We start from the raw sequence: 20,147 nt of genomic DNA on the forward strand, positions 1-20,147 counted from the left end.
TCACTAGCCTGTAGATATGCATTGGCTTCACTAGCCTGTAGATATGCACTGTCATCGCTAGCCTGTAGATATGCATTGGCTTCACTAGACTGTAGATATGCACTGTCATCGCTAGCCTGTAGATATGCATTGTCATCGCAAGCCTGTAGATATGCACTGTCATCGCTAGCCTGTAGATATGCACTGTCATCGCTAGCCTGTAGATATGCACTGTCATTGCTATGGCTTCACTAGCCTGTAGATATGCATTGCCTTCACTAGCCTGTAGATATGCACTGTCATCGCTAGCCTGTAGATATGCTCTGTCATCGCTAGCCTGTAGATATACACTGTCATCGCTAGCCTGTAGATATGCATTGGCTTCACTAGCCTGTAGATATGCACTGTCATCGCTAGCCTGTAGATATGCATTGGCTTCACTAGCCTGTAGATATGCGCTGTCATTGCTATCCTGTAGATATGCACTGTCATCGCTAGCCTGTAGATATGCTCTGTCATCGCTAGCCTGTAGATATGCACTGTCATCGCTAGCCTGTAGATATGCATTGGCTTCACTAGCCTGTAGATATGCACTGTCATCGCTAGCCTGTAGATATGCTCTGTCATCGCTAGCCTGTAGATATGCGCTGTCATTGCTATCCTGTAGATATGCGCTGTCGTCGCTAGCCTGTAGATATGCATTAGCTGGTGGTAGTACTGGTAGTGGTGGTACTAGTGGTGGTGGTACTGGTAGTGGTAGTACTGGTGGTGGTACCAGTAGTGGTACTGCTAGTGGTGGTGGTACTGCTGCCAGTAGTACTGGTAGTGGTAGTACTGGTGGTGGTGGTACTGGTGATGGTAGTACTAGTGGTGGTAGTGGTACTGGTATTGGTAGTACTGGTAGTGGTAGTGCTGGTGGTCGTGGTAGTGGTAGTACTGGTGGTGGTGGTAGTGGTAGTACTGGTGGCTGTAGTAGTGGTAGTACTGGTGGCTGTAGTAGTGGTAGTAATGGTAGTACTGATGGTGGTAGTATTGGAAGTACTGGTGGTGGTGGTGGTACTGGTAGTGGTAGTAGTGGTAGTACTGGAGGTGGTGGTACTGGTAGTGGTAGTACTGTTGGTGGTAGTACTGCTGGTGGTAGTACTGGTAGTGGTGGTACTGGAGGTGGTGGTACTGGTAGTGGTAGTACTGTTGGTGGTAGTACTGCTGGTGGTAGTACTGGTAGTGGTGGTAGTGGTGGTGGTGGTACTGGTGGTGGTGGTGGTAGTGGTACTGGTATTGGTAGTACTGGTAGTGGTAGTACTGGTGGTTGTGGTACTGTTAGTACTGGTGGTGGTGGTAGTTGTAGTACTGGTGGCTGTAGTACTGGTAGTACTGGGGGTGGTGGTAGTACTGGTGGTGGTGGTACTGGTGGTGGTGGTAGTGGTAATGGTAATGGTAGTACTGGTAGTGATAGTACTGGTGGTGGTGGTACTGGTAGTACTGGTGGTGGTGTTAGTGGTAGTACTGGTGGTCGTGGTAGTGGTAGTACTGGTGGCTGTAGTAGTGGTAGTACTGGTGGCTGTAGTAGTGGTAGAATGGTAGTACTGATGGTGGTAGTATTGGAAGTACTGGTGGTGGTGGTGGTACTGGTAGTGGTAGTAGTGGTAGTACTGGAGGTGGTGGTACTGGTAGTGGTAGTACTGTTGGTGGTAGTACTGCTGGTGGTAGTACTGGTAGTGGTGGTACTGGAGGTGGTGGTACTGGTAGTGGTAGTACTGTTGGTGTTAGTACTGCTGGTGGTAGTACTGGTAGTGGTGGTACTGGTAGTGGTGGTACTGGTGGTGGTGGTACTGGTGGTGGTGGTACTGGTGGTGGTGGTGGTACTGGTAGTACTGCTGGTAGTGGTAGTGGTACTGGTATTGGTAGTACTGGTAGTGGTAGTACTGGTGGTCGTGGTACTGTTAGTACTGGTGGTGGTGGTAGTTGTAGTACTGGTGGCTGTAGTACTGGTAGTACTGGGGGTGGTGGTAGTACTGGTGGTGGTGGTACTGGTGGTGGTGGTAGTGGTAATGGTAATGGTAGTACTGGTAGTGGTAGTACTGGTGGTGGTGGTACTGGTTGTACTGGTGGTGGTGTTAGTGGTAGTACTGGTGGTCGTGGTACTGTTAGTACTGGTGGTGGTGGTAGTGGTAGTACTGGTGGCTGTAGTACTGGTAGTACTGGGGGTGGTGGTAGTACTGGTGGTGGTGGTACTGGTGGCGGTGGTAGTGGTAATGGTAATGGTAGTACTGGTAGTGGTAGTACAGGTGGTGGTGGTACTGGTAGTACTGGTGGTGGTGTTAGTGGTAGTACTGGTGGTTGTGGTACTGTTAGTACTGGTGGTGGTGGTAGTGGTAGTACTGGTGGCTGTAGTACTGGTAGTACTGCTGGTGGTGGTGCATGTATCAATGAGTCTAATTTTTCCTAATGAAATAGCCATTGGCATTACGTGAGACACACAACACATTTGTGAATTCCCATTGTAACAGCGGGAAGGCTGTTTTCCATGATTATTGCGTATTCACGTTTTTTCCTCAAACTTTACAATAATGATGACTGCATGTTCACTCTGCGAGTCAGGCTCGACAGCACGTGTCACGAAGGTCACTTTTAACCCTCATCATTTATTCAACCAGTAGTCTGCATGTCAGCACTTATTAAAATTCGGAAAACAAAGCTTACAGAACCAGAATCCAAATGTTTTATAATAAAACGCCTTTAAACCCCGTTTTTTAAACCACAGACAAAAATAGTCCAGCGCAGAGTGTGAGGAAAAGAAGGAAATGGCGCCCTTTTGAAATGAGAGTATTCAGGAAACACAAGAACTACAGTGTGGACGAGCATGTATGAGTCATCTTCTGTGAGCCTCGCCTGCTGCCTCTCGTCATTTTACATTGAACGCACTCACCGCTGTGAACGCGCTCGCATCATCTGGATTGCATTACACGGGCACTGTGACAGCTCCTAATTAAGATTAATCACTCTCCAAGCTCGTTCGCGCACAGAATAATTCCATGAAACTAACATCAATGAGGGACGAAAAGTCAATATAGCCTATCACGTCAAGGCTACTAAATAGACAGCACAGCGAAGACGAATCACTAGGCAGATGCCATAAAACACTAAGGAATGTAAGGAATTTGTCTGGCCAGAGCCCTAGATATCCTTTTTTTTTCTTTAACATTAGGATCTCGGAAGCTCCGCCTCCACTTCGTGGACGTCGAGGCCCGAGCCCTAAAAAGGAAGGCAGACATTCTATGGAGAGGGAAACGCCCCTACCTAAGCCTTCTGGGATATGTAGTGCAACGCATGCCTCATTCATACCGCCAAGAAACCACAGGGTGAACATGCGCTTTATAAGTATTTTAATTTCAATTTCAATTTCATACCGTTCAGGGCTAAATGCATGCAACGTGGAATGTGACGCTTGCATTCGCAGGCACTGCAACTTAGTCGACCAGTCTGCTAATCCTAAACTCCATAAGATTCTGCAACACAGGTGGTAATTTTCTACGGCTCTTGAGGCCTGCACTGCCCTCTCACCAAGTTTAAGGTCAGTACCCCTTCTGGGGTTTGCAATAACTGAACCCCTGTGACCCGCGTCAACTTGCAATTGCAAAGGTGTGTTGTCTTCCTTCCAATAAGAGCTTCGGGCTCCAAGTAGCTCCAACCCCGAACACCTGCAGTGACCAGAATCTTCAGCCACACCACATCGTGTACATCCTCCTGTTCCCGCAAATATAATCTCACTAGTTGGCTGAAACCCCTGGAGAAGCAGATCAGCGCTGGGATGCTCTTTTGAGTTACTACGCGCTTTGCAAAAATCATTAAATAAATAAATAAATAAATCGTGGCCTGCATCTTTTGGTGAGCTGCTTAAGGTCCTCTCGCGACTCCAGTACCTCCTACCTGTGGGTCCATTTGAGGGTCACCTTTGTTTCTTTTGGGCTGCCCTGACTACTCAGGCCTGCCCTAACTCCCCTGCTTGTGGAGAATCCCCTGGACCTTGCTGGTCCTGACGTTGCACCTGCCTTGATTACTGGATTGGTTGCATTTGTCAAGGCTTGTTGGTGCTACCGCCAGACACCGACCCCTCAGCACTCTACATCTGACGTGGGACAGCTCATGTACGGCTCCTGGTCTTCCTCAGCATCGCCTGGTCCTTATAGCTCTAGAGTCAAGGTCATCGTCATCCATCCTGCAACACCCGATATCAAAGGGCATTCATCTTTCAAGTCTCCTGGTCACTACTGAGTGACATAGACTCTGTCCCCTCTGCTTTCAGGTACCTCTCACCTAGAATACACCTTCAGATTCCACCGGACACTTTCCCCTTTTCCAACAGCGGCACTTTCCTGAAGTCAGCGGTGGTTTCCGACACCACTTCACACTTATACACCCGGCTTCCCTGGTGTAGGTAACGAGGGTACTAGGTTATCAATGGGTGGGGTGGCTCTCCAACCTTCAGTCTTCCGTGCGGTTTCTACTCAGTCCACTGGGAAGGGTCCTTAATCTTTAAAAATCCAACTGCAACTTACCCGACGAGTTGTACGGAGCACACGGTTGTGTTCCCACAATGAACACGCCTTGAGTGGTTCCTTGGATCCCCAGCATGTATACGTCCTCTCGACACTGTCTTAACCCGAGTCGCGGTTCTTATACCACTTTCTTAGTATATGGCTTGGTCCCCCCATGGGGTCCACTGAGTATTCTGTTCTATTTAGTGTTTCTTTGCAAAGTATTGTGTGCATTCTGTTTATCTCCGGGTAGGAGAAATCTAAACATGTTAGAGAGTATTATATAATAAATACATATTTTGAAAAGTACCTTGTGTGGTTCTTTTCACCATATCTGTACTATAATTTTGCATTCTGGTAAAACAAGCTGCTTTACACGCCTTCTGGACTAAGCCTGCAGTCTGCCCTCCACAGCTACCACTTTGAGAGCTTTCTAAGTTTGCCTAAGACCTCTTAAATCACCTTAAGGGTTGTCTGGACAGGTGCAAGGTGCCCACTTCCATTAGTGGACATCATATACCAGGCCAGCTTCCCACAGTATTAAACTTCAATTTAGGGTGCAAGAGGTGCTTAAAGCCACTGTTAACATTCGGTGTAAGAAGGCTCCTGGCCCAGACGGGTTTCCCCCTTGGTTTATTCAGGGAGGATCCAGGGTTTTGGATTCATGTGCTCACCTGTGCATTTAATCCCACTTGTTGAGCGGGTGTGCCTACATTTTGGTGCACCTCAACATTTGCTCTCATTTAAAAAAAAGAAATGTGCATGATGTAACGTGTTATCCCCCACTATCTCTCCTAGACTCCGACCCTAAATCATTGGGAAAGTGTTTCTGGATCGCCTCCTTGCATGGATAAATGCAAATAATATCCTCTCCCCAACACAGTAAGGATTTAGAAAGGGGCCTGGGACAATTAAACAGTGCCTCAATCTCCACTTAATTGTGGCTAAATATCAACATGCCAAGGGTGTTTCCACCCATTTGGCGTTTATGGACCTATCAAACACCTTTGATTGAGTATGTAGATCCGAGTTGTGGTTCATTTTAGAGAGTATGGGCGTTGATGCAGGTTGGTCTCCTTTTTTAAGACTCTTACATTATGATCACACAGAATCCGTCAGATTTGGCAATGCTGGTGAAAGCCCCCCAACCCTTCAAAGTGGAACGCGGGGTGTGTCTGGAGTATGTTCTCGCCCGATCCTCTTTTTACCTTACACAAATGACCTGGATAGAACATTAGTATCTGTCAGGTGGGTGTTCCTCACATTGAGCAGAAAGCTGTGCCTGTGCTACTATACGCAGATGACACAGTCCTCTTCCAGAACGGCCAATGGCTTTAAGGTCCTAATTTCTAATTATGTATAATTTATGAGAGACCTGGAACTGGAGACTAATTTTACAAAAACATACACAATGGTATGCGGCCCTAGAAACACAAAAACATGTACCCTAAATATAGTTGGCAGAGTAAGCTCATTTACATACCTTGGCTTGGAGTTTGATGACTGGTACACTTAGTCAACGTGCATTAAAAATAGGATATCTCGTTAAACGCGAACAGTAGGTACTACCTTTTCGCTTGCTATGTCCAACGGCCCTTGAGATATATAACTGTAAATGCTTGCCAATTTTAACATACGGCATGGGCAGAGATGGAGGGGTAATGCAGGAGAATAGATTCTGCCTCCGGCTATTAGGTGTTCCCTCTTCGACACCACATTTCTCTCTGCATCAGGAGCTAGGTATGGAGTATTTGCAAGATATTATTAATGCTGCCCCCTTGGATCTTTGGTGCTCAATCCGGGCTAAGAAGGAAGCAGAGCTTAACCGGGCAGTCATTAGAGACTGCTTGTCCTGCTCCCGCGGTCTGTCAATTCCATGTTTAAAATACATTAGAGACACAATTTTAGCTCTTGATTGTGTATATTTGTTTGAGCGCCCTGAGACTATTATGAAAAAGATTAAATATTGCGCCCAGGATAGCTTCACTAAGCATAGAAAGGCTGCAAGACAGTTAACAGAAGTGGCTAAATCCCTGGTTAGAGATTCCTTTATTATCCAAACAGTGCTATGAATAACCCCTATTTACTATATGTGACAACTGTTTATGAGAGAACATTACTGGGTAGATTTAGGCTAAGTTCTAGACGATGGCTATTCTGTTTTCTATTAGGACAATATTCCTCCGCTGCCATCGGCACTTGCCCATGTGATGAGAAATCACAGCAATCTTTATTATACTTTGTATTTTGTTGTTGTTATTATTTGCCATCTACTAGGAGGTTTATATTACCGCTGTTGCCTGGTTACAAATTCTCTAAGTATAAAGCTGCCCTATTTTTTCTCTAGCATCTTAATGACTACGATACGGGGAGACGCTTTGTTGTTGTGCTGAGAGGAGGCTGACTGCAACAATCAGGACTCAAGGTCCCACAAGTCCACGGGGCCCACACACGCCGCCCTGCCCTCGCTCGAGGAGTATAATTGCTGCTCACGCCTCCCGCTCCGCGGAGACGCCTCGTTGTTGTGCTGAGAGGGGGCTGACTGCAACAATTAGGACTTAAGGTCCCACAAGTGCATGAGGCCTACGCACGCCGCCCTGCCCTTGCTCCACCCCCCGGCAGAGAGGATTTAATCCACTGCAATATCCACTTCGCAGAACGCACGCGGGCGCGCTCAGGGCGAAGCCCGGGCCAAGGGAGGGCCCGTCTGAGCCCGTCCGAAACTGTACGCGGCTGGGCTGGGCCTTATCCCTTTGGATCTGTAACTTGAGACTGTTGAAGAACTTGTGAGTAACCGGTTATGCTAGTGTTTTGTTAAAGCCTATGCAAACCGCTCCTTTGGACAAGCTTAACCGTCCTGTAGTTTTAATATCAGCAGATGTAAATTCTTTTTGAATTTTAGTTGATCAATAAGCTTTCTCTTTTATTATTTTAAGGGTGTCTGTGTAACTAGGATATTTGACCTGACATCTGTTCTCATTCCGTACTATCTTTCCCGAGTGTTGGTTACATTAGAGTACTAGGCTCTGGCTTTTGGAATAAGTATTACATTTGTAATACCGAGTATGTTATGTTATGTTAAAATTCTTATACCGCGCACGTTCACCGAAGCGCTTTCTTGGCGCTCATAACAAACACAGCGGACAAGGGTAGATAGTTACTCAAAGGCAGCTTTAAAAAGGAACGTTTTTAATGTCTTGCGGAAGAGCTCATAAGAAGGACAGTGACGGAAAGAGGAAGGGAGGGAATTCCAAAAGGAAGGGCCTAGAAAGGAGAAGCGTAGACCACCATGTTTCTTGCGGTGGTTGTGGGGGATGCACAAGAGATTGTCGGCGGAGGAGCGTAAGTTACGAGTTGGTAGATACCGCTTTAACTTGGAAGAAATAAAAGCGGGCGCCAGATTGTAGAGAGCTTTAAAAATAGTGCATCCGAGTTTAAAGGTGCACTGTTTGGCCACTGGAAGCCAGTGGAGGCTCCTCAGCAGTGGGGAGACGTGCTGGTTTTGGGCTGGTGGAACACCAAGCGGGCGGCCTGATTCTGTATCAGTTGGAGTCTCTGGAGCTGGTAAGCAGGGATCCCCACATATAAGATGTTTGCAAAGTCAACCCTGGAGATGACTAGAACCAAGATGACTAAAATGAGTGCCTCTCTGGTGAGAAATCGACAGATCTTACGGATCCTGCGCAGATGGAAAAAGCAGGATGATGTTACTGCCGAGATCTGCGATTTCATAGATCACCAGAGATGACTACTCCAAGGCTTTTTTCATCCCACGGATTGGCCGGTCCACCCACCAGGACAAGTTCCGTCTTGGATGGATTTAACTTGAGCTGGCTGTGGGCCATCCAATCAGAGATATATAGCATGGTGGATTGAAAATTGGTGCGGGAAGAGGGAGAGGTATCCAAAGGAAAAATCAGCTGCAGATCGTCTGCATAGTTATAGATAGTGGCAGGGGAGTGACGGAGAGAAACCATAAGGGGTTGCATATATAAATTAAAAAGGAGGGGGGATAGTGCCGAACCCTGAGGGGCACCACAGGAGAGGGAGGAAAGGGGAGCAGAAAAAGTGGAGAGGTGAACTGCTTGAGAGCGGCCGTCAAGAAAAGATCGGACCCAATCAAGAGCAACGCCCTGAATGCCGGCATTAGTGACATGGTCGATCAATAGAGAGTGATCGACCGTGTCAAAAGCCGCCAACAGGTCTAACAGGACGAGGGCTTGAGGGATGTTATTGTCCGCTCCTGTTCTTAAAGTGTCCATGACTGCCGCAATGACCGCCTCGATGGAATGGAGGGGGCGGAAGCCAGCCTGTTGGGGGTCCAAAAAGAATGAGCTCTCAATGAAGGTACTCAGACACCGAGTCACATAAGTCTCTAAGATCTTTCCTAGATAGGGAAGAAGAGAAATGGGTCTGTAGTTACTCAAGACTGAGGGGTCTGCGTTGGCCTTTTTTTAGAATGGGTAGCACTACAGCCTGCTTGAAGGAATCAGGGACTACTCCAGTGGCTAGAGAGGTGTTGAGAAGAGCCAGAGCAGGGTCAGGGCAGGTCAGAAAAATTTCTTTAAGGATGTGAGGGGGGCAGCAGTCGTTGGGAGACCCGGAACTGACTTTGTGCAGAAGGCTTTGGAACTCGGTAGTGGAAATGGGAGGGAATGTGTCGAATTGCAGGGAGTTTTCAGGGGGTGGTAAGAATGAATGGGGCGAGGAGAGTGAAAGAATATTGTTTTTGATAGTGGAGATTTTATCCTGGAAGAAGGCATTGAGCTTGTCACACAAAGCCTGAATAGGCATGGGGGGAAGAGTGACACGATCGGGAAGGGAGAGCTCATTGACAATCGAGAAGATGTCTTTTGCTTTGGAGGCCGACTCCAAGATTTTGCGAGAAAAATAAGATGTTTTTGCCTCTAGAATAGAGGATTTATATTTTTTCAAGAGGGTCGTGAATGCAATTTTGAGCAGGGGATCATAATTGTGGCGCCATCGGCGTTCGGCTTGGCGGAGGGCCAGTTTATCCAGTTTTAACTGGTCAGTGAACCATCGCTGGGCGTCATGAGGGCGCATAGCTTTTATAGTTTTTAGAGGTGCTACTGAGTTGGAGGCCGCCGTCAGCCATTGTTCCAGGGTAGCGGCTTGGTGGGAGGCTGAGCCGGAAGGCGGAGGGACTGAAGCTGCCAAAAGAGAGTGTAATTCAATTAAATTGGCATTCTTCCAATTACGGGCTGAGATATTGCTAGGGAGAGGGGGCGGTGAGGGATAGAAAGGTCTACTGAAAAGGAGATAAAATAGTGGTCTGACCATGAGCAGGGGGTTACCAGTGGGGGCAGAATGTCTAAATTAGCCGTCCAGACCTGATCTAATATGTGGCCCTTACAGTTGGTAGTCGTGGAAATCAATTGTCAACAGTTCATGCTAGTTAGAATTTCTGAGAACTGCTCAGACAGTCGACTTTCCCGAGGGTCGGTAGGCCAATAGTTAAAGTCACCTATGATGATGACTTTAGCATGATTAATAAGGATCTGAGAGACGAGGTCCCCAACTTGTTGTGGGAAAGAGGGCATATAGGAAGGGGTTCTATACATAAGAACGCAAGTAAGGGAGGACCTGGTCGAGCGAAGTATAATGACCAGGGTTTGAGTGTTAGGGATGGGAGTGCAATCTAAGGTGGAAAAGATGTGCTCTTTGCGAATAATGGCTGCAACTCCACCACCAGCTTGTCCCCCTGGGCGGTTAGCTTGCATAATATAGTAACCGTTGGGAATGGCGGCCAGAATATCGGGTACAGAATCATCTGTAAGCCAGGTCTCGGAGAGGAGAAGAATATCCACAGCGCTATCTTCGAGCAGGCGATGGATTTCCAGCTGGTGTTTCACCATGGAACGGGTGTTTAGGTATAGAATGGTTAGGGGACGCGTCTCTGGCTCTAGGGAGGTGAGGAGCGGGGATGCGGAAGTAGGAGTGGGGCACCGCGGATTGGGGGTCCCTGTTATTGGAATAGTCGAGATGCCGCACTCCTTGGCCATCCTTATGGCACAGGGCGGTAGAGGAACTGTCTGTCGTAAAGCGAGTAAATCGGCAGACGAGTAAGTAAGAGTTTGGGCAGAGTGTATGGCCGCAGGTCGCGGCCGGCCGCGGACGGACGCAGACGGGCTGGACTTAAGCGCGACTTCGGCGCGAAGTCGGCGCTCCCGCTGCGCTCGTCCGCTGCGCTTCCGCCATATCGTCATTTTATGGGAGTCTGAAGTGAACCACTAGACCGCTAAACTGCGCTGGGTAAGGCAGGGCGGAAGTGGTGAAGAGAAGGCGGAGAATGGCGCTCTGCAGTTCGACCCTCCGCACAAACGGCACTCAGCCGGGGCGGAACGGGGCCTGGAGCGGTAATTATGCAGGTGAGAAGCTCTCACGAAGAAGTACCAGTATTAGTAATTAAAAACACACACATACAACAATATGCGGAACCGTTTTAAAAATGAGCTATTAGTCAGCTATCAGCGTTTTTCTAGAAAGATAAAGTAAAGCAACACATCTGCAACCTCAATCGCCGCGTCTGTCTGTGAGTATATATGGGTACCTGTGTTCCCGCTATTATTAAGCAAAAAATAATACCTTATTAAGTGGGTTTTTTCTTATTGTTTCTTATTCTTAGATTTTACTTAATACGCCATTAACAATATGTAGAAATGCAAAACCCAAAAAGGAAATAACAGTGTTAATGAGATCCCAGGCTCTACTATTGAATGCTACCTCGTGAAGGCAGTTAGCGCCATTAGCGTTGAGATAGATAAGGCTGGGCGGCGCCTATCATTAGGGCCAGGAAATGTATCCGCTCCCGCAAAAGCAGTTGACTCACTATTGGAGTCTAATACCGAGCCTAATACTAGTAAAGAATTACACATTACCCCCCATTCGGATGTCATGTGCTAAGATACTGCCCCAGATTCTCCCCCTGAATCTAGAGAAGTACATAATATACAGGAATGTAAAGATCCACCCACCCCTAAAATGAAAAGGAGTTGTAGGAAAAACCAGCAAAAACAAGGGACAGTTAATAAAGGCACCAAGGTTCTATTATCTAATCCTACAGTGGAAGATCCATCTAATATGGGGATTATGTGTGATGCGCAAGTTAATAGGATCATAACAGCCTTAACCCTTACATTAGAAAAATATCTTGAACCATTGGAAGAGAGAATAAATAAACTTAACGGTGAGGCTGTTAAGTCAGCAGAAAGATCTACAGGGTACAGGATCAACAACCGCCCTAGGGGTTGTTTCTGATACTCCAGGGCATGAAAGGGCTGGGCCATCGATCAGCTCTTATCCTGGAGTACCTAATCCAGTAGATAATTTAGTCCCAGTAGGACAAAGAAAGGAACTACCAAGGGATAGTTACTCCCATGAGATACAAAGTCAAGGCACTAGGATTAAGGAGGCTGTTAAGGTATCCATTAATCCAACAGATAAAGACCCAGAGGCAGGAATAAGGATTAGATCCATTAATTTACCCCCGGATTGCTGTCCATATGTGGCAGTATTAGTAAACATCCCTTCCCTTAGCCCGAGTTCAATAGAAACACATGCATCCCTAAAAAATAAAGTGGTTGACTGGTTGAATCGTAATTGCTGTTTTCCATATAGTCATGCAGACCAGATCCTTACGACCAGAAGAGTAAACTGTATCGGTCCTACGAGGAAAACAAAAAATGGGGACTGTGTTAATGTGAATTTTAAGAAACCATATTATGCCAGGATCACATTGGAGAGAGCCTCTGTCTTGACAGATAATGATGGTAGTATTCTAGCTGTGCCCCTTGGTTTTTTCTACAGCCATTTAAAACGAGATAGACCTATGGCATCAGACCGGGCCTACCCAAGAACTAATTGGTCATTGCCATCTTTGCAACACTTTGCCCTCCCTATTTGCAATTGATTCCTACCACTTAGTTCCCTCGAAGATAATGATTGACACAGCCCTCCCACCACAATAAAAGTATGGTGGGTTCTAGGAGCTCTAGGCAACAAGGGGCCAAGAACCCAGCAGGGCAAATGTCATCTAGTCGGGTCTTAAGTCTACAAAGGGATATAAGCATCTTGGAAGGAAGGAATCTGAGTGAAGAACAGGGAGAAACCTTAGATGGTAATGGGAATGACCATACAGAGGCAGATCTTTTGAACCATGCTGTGCCCAACATGGTTAACGCGTCTGGGGATGATCAGCGGTCAATAACCCAGATAGCAGAAACCATAGAGAGACCCAAAACTAGAGTGTTTAGTATAGCATAATGGAATATAGCCGGACTGACTAAGAAAACAGATATGTTAGGATGGATGGATGGACTTTGTTAACAAGCATGACATTATTTGTCTGCAGGAAACCTGGTGTGCGGAACATGTTAATTTTGATGGGTTTGTTTCTTATAACTTGCCTGCTTTGTGTTCCACAGCAGGCAGAGCAAAGTGGGGTTTGTTAATACTCATGTCCATTGACCTGCCGATAGAAGTTAAAACATCTATTAATGTTGGCTGCCACTTACAGGTACATTGGCTACACCAGAAAAATGGTAGGGAAATTTTGTTAATTAACTTTTATAATATTTGTTTGATTATACACGTCACAAGATAGTTACAGAATTGGAGAATACAATTGATATTTTGTGTTGTGATGAAGGTGTTATTTTTTATATAATTTGGGTGGGTGACTTTAATACGCAATTGTGTCTCCTGTCTGCAACTAAGATATGTGGGTTTAGGAATGATTCAGGAGATGATTGTGTGCACTTCCCAAACAATCACTATGGCGAAATTTTAAAGACATTTATGGCTAAATTCGACTTGGACATAATGCAGTGTGCAAAAGACGGAAATGGAAAGTTGATTCCTACTTTTACGTGCAGAAATCCTAACACTATTATAGATCACGTATTGGTCTCAATAAACATTGACCCCCATTTGTTTTAAACCCCAGGTAGAAGTTCTATTATTAAGTGACCATAATTGTATTACAATGACTTTAGCTGTATGGGGCAATAGATGCCCAGTAATACAAACAAGGATTGGCAATATAATCCCATGTAGATCCAATGGTACCGGGATAAAATGGAAAGGGGTTAATCCGGAAAAGGTATTAAAACATATTATTACAGTTGGCTACACAGAGATTATAGAGAGTCTGGAAGTTAATGTCGAATCAGCCCAGATCTCAACGAATTTTGGTAAAATCGATGGATTTATTGATAATATTATGACTAGGACTTCCAACAAGAAATTGACTCAAAATAGAGGATGGTTCAACCATGCATGTACTCACTCCCAGAATCAGATAACACATGCACTGCCTAGTAGGAGTAGGGATATGGTGCTTGTTTAGAACTTAAGATTGACCTATAAATTGCAACTCAATTAGAGAAAGAGAGAGCTCCAAGAGGAGGCCTGGAACAAATTAACACTGGCTGTTGAAACATCTAACAGTCAGATGTTCTGGGAAACAGTTAATTCACCCCTCTTAAAAAATGAAGAGGTCCCTGAATTGACATCTCATGTCAGTAGTGAGGCATGGGTTGCACATTTCGCTAACATTTTTAACCCTGGAAATGTAATCACAATGGACTCTGGTGATTCAGGCATCTGGCCAATTCTACCACTTAATATTACACTTAAGGAGGTGTAACAAGGTATTAACAGCAGCAAGGAAGGGAAAGCTCCTGGACCGTATGGCGTTCCGATAGATGTTTATAAAGCCATTCCTGCTCTCTGGGGCCCCATATTAAATAGAGTTTTTAATGTCACTGTAATGGTAAAATCCACCCCTACTTGGGGTGAATCAATAATTATCCCCATTTTCACGAAAGGGGATAGATCTGAAGCAAAAAATGACCGGCGATTTCTCTCTTAGACTCATCAATCAAAATTATGAGCAGGGTCCTACTAGTTAGGCTACAGGAGTGGGCAGAGGAAAACAGAATTTTAACACAGTCCCTATACGGTTTTAGGAAAGGGCGAGGAACCCTTGAGCAGTGCATCAATTTGGATTTAATAATAGGAAAATATACATGTGCAAAGCAAGGGTCTCTTTTCCTATGCTTCGCTGACCTAAGCAGTGCATTTGATCTAGTGGATCATGCCTTGTTATGGCCGATCCTACTAGGTCTTGGTGCCCCAGAGCCTATAATTTATTTTTGGCTAGGCTTTATGAAAAATTAATGACATCCGTGCGGTATGGCCAAAGGGGTGGGTGATTGTACCCCTAAATTTGAAGTTAAATTTTGCATCCGGCAAGGCTGCGTCCTTGCTCCATTGCTTTTTACACTCTTTATTAATGCAGTGGATGCAGAGCTTAAACTTGTTAAGTCGGATGAACCCCAGGTGGATGGTCAAGATGTGCCGGTTCTGCTTTATGCGGATGATGCCGTGTTTTTATTGAGAACTCCGATAGGATTGCAGAGGTTAATAGAGAAGTTTGTTGATTTTATTAAGGGTAGAAAATTGAAGATCAATAGGACCAAAACTTATTCTATGATTTGTGGCTTGAGGCCTGGGAAAACCAAATCCTTTTTTGTAGAAGGATAGAAAATTTAAACAGTAGATAAGTTCTATTACTTAGGGATAACTTTTTCCGGTAACGGTAAATGGTCACAGGAAATGATAAATGTTAAGTCCAAATTGATAAAAAGTGTGCACGGGGTTTTTAGGTTTGCTGCCAAAATCAGGAACCGTAGAATTAAAGATATGGTGCACATTTACCAATCCAGATGTACTTCGATTGCACTTTATGGTGCGGGGGTATGGGGCCATTACCACCATGATGACTTGCAAACAGAGGAAAATACGTTTCTCCAAAAAAAATTCTGTTTGCCCGCCTCTGCATCCCCTGATCTTATACATAGCGAATTGGGGATTAATTACCTGACAGATCTAATTGGGTTAAGACCATTATTGTTATGTACATCTATATGGTTGAAAGAAGAGACTACATTTAATAGAAACATTATCAAAGATTGTCTCCATCTAGATAATTGTTTAAAGATTCCTTGGCTCAACTATATAGCACAAACCTTCAAAAACCTTTGTAATATAAATATCTTGGAAAACCCCAATGGAGTAATAGAAATTGCAAAGATTGAACTGAAAAATATGTTTTTGCGGGAGAAAAACTGTGACGGTAAAAAAAGGAGTGAGCTTTTGACAACTTGCCAGTTCTATTACTCTCATTTAGAAACTGAGGGGTTCCAGGCTTATCTGTGTCAGGTAACCAGGTCATCACATCGATTCGTTCTTACAAGAATGAGATTAGGCCTTGTCCACCATCTGGTAGCATTTCCTTGTGTTAAAAAGTATTCTGTTACCCCGTGCCCATGCGATCAACACACCAAACAGAGCACTTTGCACTTTCTCCTTATTTGTGACTTATATTTGAACCTACGTATTGCCTTCCTTAAACTCCCTGTTTAAAAAATATTGCACTTTAACCACGAATGCTGCTATGAGTCTGCTGTGTACCATGCATGAGCCTGATATCTGTTTTCATACTGCTACTTATATTTTAAAATCAATTAATTTAGGGAAAAGTATGATGTTTTTAACATGTCCTAATGTATTCCATTGATATAATGATTTGAGAAATTTAATCATTTTTATATGTGCTTTTATGGTCGATTTTATTTCAACCAATTAAAGCTCATTGAATTGAATTGAATTGAATTGACTACGATACATGTTACTCAGATGCTGCTTTTTTACATGAGCATTTTAGTACAAAGGAGGAGGATGTTGTTTTAATATATATATATATATATATATATATATATATATATATATATATATATATATATATATATATATATATATATATATATATATATCACAGGAAAGACCACTTTGTTGAAAAGTAATCAAAGAGGACACAGCGGGTTAGTCGAGGAAATCCGTTTATTCACAGGCAGACAGGCATAATGCATTTCGGCAACCAAGCCTTCTTCAGATGCCACAGCCCGAGGTCACACCTCCACCCTCCTTTAAAGTTGCTACGGCATTCCCAATTGGTGGAAAAGTCAGCTGACCCTGCTCCTTGGAAAGAGAGGTAGTCTCTGTAGCGGACTGCAACTCCCAGTATGCACCAAGTTCACGTAAGTACTGGGAGCAGGGTGAAAGTAGTTCGATGAGTGCTGGTACTGCCAGGTAAAGGGGGGGGGGCTCTGTGGGAGATGGTAGACCCCCAAATAACTGTGTCACGGGTCACCTCCAGTCCCAAACATCCAGCCCAAATAACAAACACAGACCGGACCATGAAGTTTGCGTGAAGTCACCAAACCTCCCCGTGCAGTCACGAGCTGCCGTGTAGCAGTGGCCATATGCCTGGTCTGGTCTCGAGGCGGTCCCGGGGTGATTCAATAACTTGAAAAGGAAAGCAAGAAGCACGGTGTCAGTAATCCCCCGGGGCACTTGAAGGACGGGTCCTCTGGTCCCGCTACTGACAAACGCGAAAAAATGTTCACAGGAAAGACCACTTTGTTGAAAAGTAATCAAAGAGGACACAGCGGGGCAGTCGAGGTAATCCGTTTATTCACAGGCTGACAGGCATAATGCATTTCGGCAACCAAGCCTTCTTCAGATGCCACAGCCCGAGGGTCACACCTCCACCCTCCTTTAAAGTTGCTACGGCATTCCCAATTGGTGGAAAGGTCAGCTGACCCTGCTCCTTGGAAAGAGAGGTAGTCTCTGTAGCGGACTGCAACTCCCAGTATGCACCAAGTTCACGTAAGTACTGGGAGCAGGGTGAAAGTAGTTCGATGAGTGCTGGTACTGCCAAGTAAAGGGGGGGCTCTGTGGGCGATGGTAGACCCCCAAATAACTGTGTCACGGGTCACCTCCAGTCCCAAACGTCCAGCCCAAATAACAAACACAGACCGGACCATGAAGTTTGCGTGAAGTCACCAAACCTCCCCGTGCAGTCACGAGCTGCCGTGTAGCAGTGGCCATATGCCTGGTCTGGTCTCGAGGCGGTCCCGGGGTGATTTAATAACTTGAAAAGGAAAGCAAGAAGCACAGTGTCAGCAATCCCCCGGGGCACTTGAAGGATGGGTCCTCTGGTCGCGCTACTGACAAACGCGAAAAAATGTTCACAGGAAAGACCACTTTGTTGAAAAGTAATCAAAGAGAACACAGCGGGGCAGTCGAGGTAATCCGTTTATTCACAGGCTGACAGGCATAATGCATTTCGGCAACCAAGCCTTCTTCAGATGCCACAGCCCGAGGGTCACACCTCCACCCTCCTTTAAAGTTGCTACGGCATTCCCAATTGGTGGAAAAGTCAGCTGACCCTGCTCCTTGGAAAGAGAGGTAGTCTCTGTAGCGGACTGCAACTACCAGTATGCACCAAGTTCACGTAAGTACTGGGAGCAGGGTGAAAGTAGTTTGATGAGTGCTGGTACTGCCAAGTAAAGGGGGGGGCTCTGTGGGAGATGGTAGACCCCCAATATATAAATATATATATATATATATATATATATATATATATATATATATATATATATATATATATATATATATATATATATATATATATATATATATATATATATATATATATATATATATATATATATATATATATATTTTTTTTTTGGTTTGTATCCACACTGAATTGTTAGTCTTTTACTGTGATGATGAATTCTGATTCATGCATTCGAAATTCCCTAAAGGTGTTGTGAGATTACTAGTGTTATATGCCGCTATTTTTCATTTCAAGCTTCTGAAGTAAGCTCCAAGCACTTTCATCCTTTTTAATGGAAGTTATCTAAGAATTTTATTGTAGATATTTTTAATATTCTTGTTTTTTTATGCACCAGTTTATCTGTGAATCTTTTATGATCTGCCTTTGGAAGATCGAATTAAAGAATAAAGAAAGGAAGAAAGAGACTCTGTTTTACAACCATATTCTGAGAGAATGAATGCTCTCAGTGATTAACAAGTGCTGCAAAATTAAACCTAGACACTTTAACCAAGTGTGTTGGAATATGAGCACCATTAATGCTGAGGTTTCCGTCTATAAGTTTAAGAAAGATGCCTGGGATTCAAATTCCAGTTTTGGACTTGTGCAAGGTGAGCAACAGTGCAAATTCAGAAGGTTGTCAACTTTTCAAAATTTCCCTAGAAAATATTTTTCTGGCTCTTTATTATTGCAATATCAATTCTGTGGAAGAAAACGTTCTGTAACATAGTAAATTCTGCAAGTTTATCCCCTGTTTGAACTGTTTTTTTAGAATTCTTCGCTTTCTTTTTTCTAGCACACACTTGATTTTTTTTTAAACTTCACTAAAGACCATGGCCAGAAACTGGCAAAAGAGTTGTTTGCTAACTTCACCCTAGCCCAGTTCAAACACATCTGAACTACAGTTTCAAAAGAGCATGAATGAACACATGTTGACATTATTCTTGTAGCATAAATGTGTAGCATGACTTGAAAGTAAATAACCACCTCTCATACTGTATACATGTTCTCTCTAGAATTATGAAAAGCATCATTCGGATGTGTTTAACCTCTTCCCAGGAACTTATCAAACATTAAGAATGAAAGCATTATCCAATGGAACCTGGCTTCTGCATTGCCATGTAAATGATCACATCACTTATGGTATGGAGGCTACATACACTGTGACCGCAAAATAAGGTAAGAAATAATAACAAACAAAATATGGTTAACCCCTTAAGTGCTGCCTCGGTGCATTGGCCGACGGCAGCACTACCTCCCCAGTGCTGCGCACGACCATTGAACGTCCATTCAGCACTAGTTCTAATGGACAGCGCAGCACTGGGGAGGAATGTGTAATAGCAGCTATGAGGTTAATAATGAGAAAGAGGATTAAAAGGCTGAGTTCACCTAGATGGCTGGTTAGTAAAACTACGTTTGTGGCAGGAGCCTTGCTTCATATCCAGCTTTCACCCCATCACCCTAACTGCTTTATTTACACAGCGCAATCAAAGAAACACTACATTTCCCACAATTTTGCAGTCTCAATCAGGAAAAATGAACATACCAGAAACACGACCAACACTATAAATGGACATGGCCCCAAATAAACCTTTTTCTTATGTGCTGAGATTATAAACCCTGTCGGAATACGAAATAAAAGCAAAAACCCATGCAAGAGGCAAAGTAACTCCTACTTCCTTTGACCACAGTCCTCAGTGTAATAGTATGTCTTGCAATTGTCATCTTTGTATATCAATTCAGTCAGACCTGACCGCTCAGGCTGACGCTTGATTAGTTCAAACAATCAAAAAGGCTATAAAAACAGGCCCCTTGTTGTGGGAAACAGGTAACAGGTATTCACATATATAGTGGCAGATTCATATTTACCTCCTTCACCTTTAATAAGAGAAGGGCTTTCCTTCACTATCAACATGGAGAATCTACAATTTTATTACAAGACAGAGGGCCCTATTTTGCAAGTTTAAAACATTCCCACCACGATCACCCAGCATACTGAATGGGCTACCAATAACAGGGTTTTAAATGTAGAAACTTTGATCAATCTGCTGATTTTAGAATATCTTCCAGCCTGGTGCAAGCCCAAAAGGCCTTAGAAGTCATAGCACTCCACACTGAATGTGAACCAAACTTACCTGCTTCTA

The 20,147-nt window shown here is 44.4% G+C and overlaps 1 protein-coding gene across 1 annotated transcript in view; it reads left to right on the forward strand.

Annotated features, from left to right (window-relative positions):
- LOC147683721 (ceruloplasmin-like) overlaps window positions 1–20,147 on the forward strand; it is a 427,036-nt gene that overhangs the window by 394,870 nt on the left and 12,019 nt on the right. Inside the window, exon 18 of the mRNA XM_086944094.1 lies at window positions 19,020–19,182. Coding sequence (XP_086800220.1) covers window positions 19,020–19,181 — 162 coding nt within the window. The 3' untranslated portion in view covers window position 19,182. The remainder of the gene's footprint in view (window positions 1–19,019; window positions 19,183–20,147) is intronic.

This window comes from Lissotriton vulgaris, chromosome 11 (genome assembly GCF_964263255.1).
Source record: "Lissotriton vulgaris chromosome 11, aLisVul1.2, whole genome shotgun sequence".
Classification (NCBI taxonomy): domain Eukaryota; kingdom Metazoa; phylum Chordata; class Amphibia; order Caudata; family Salamandridae; genus Lissotriton; species Lissotriton vulgaris.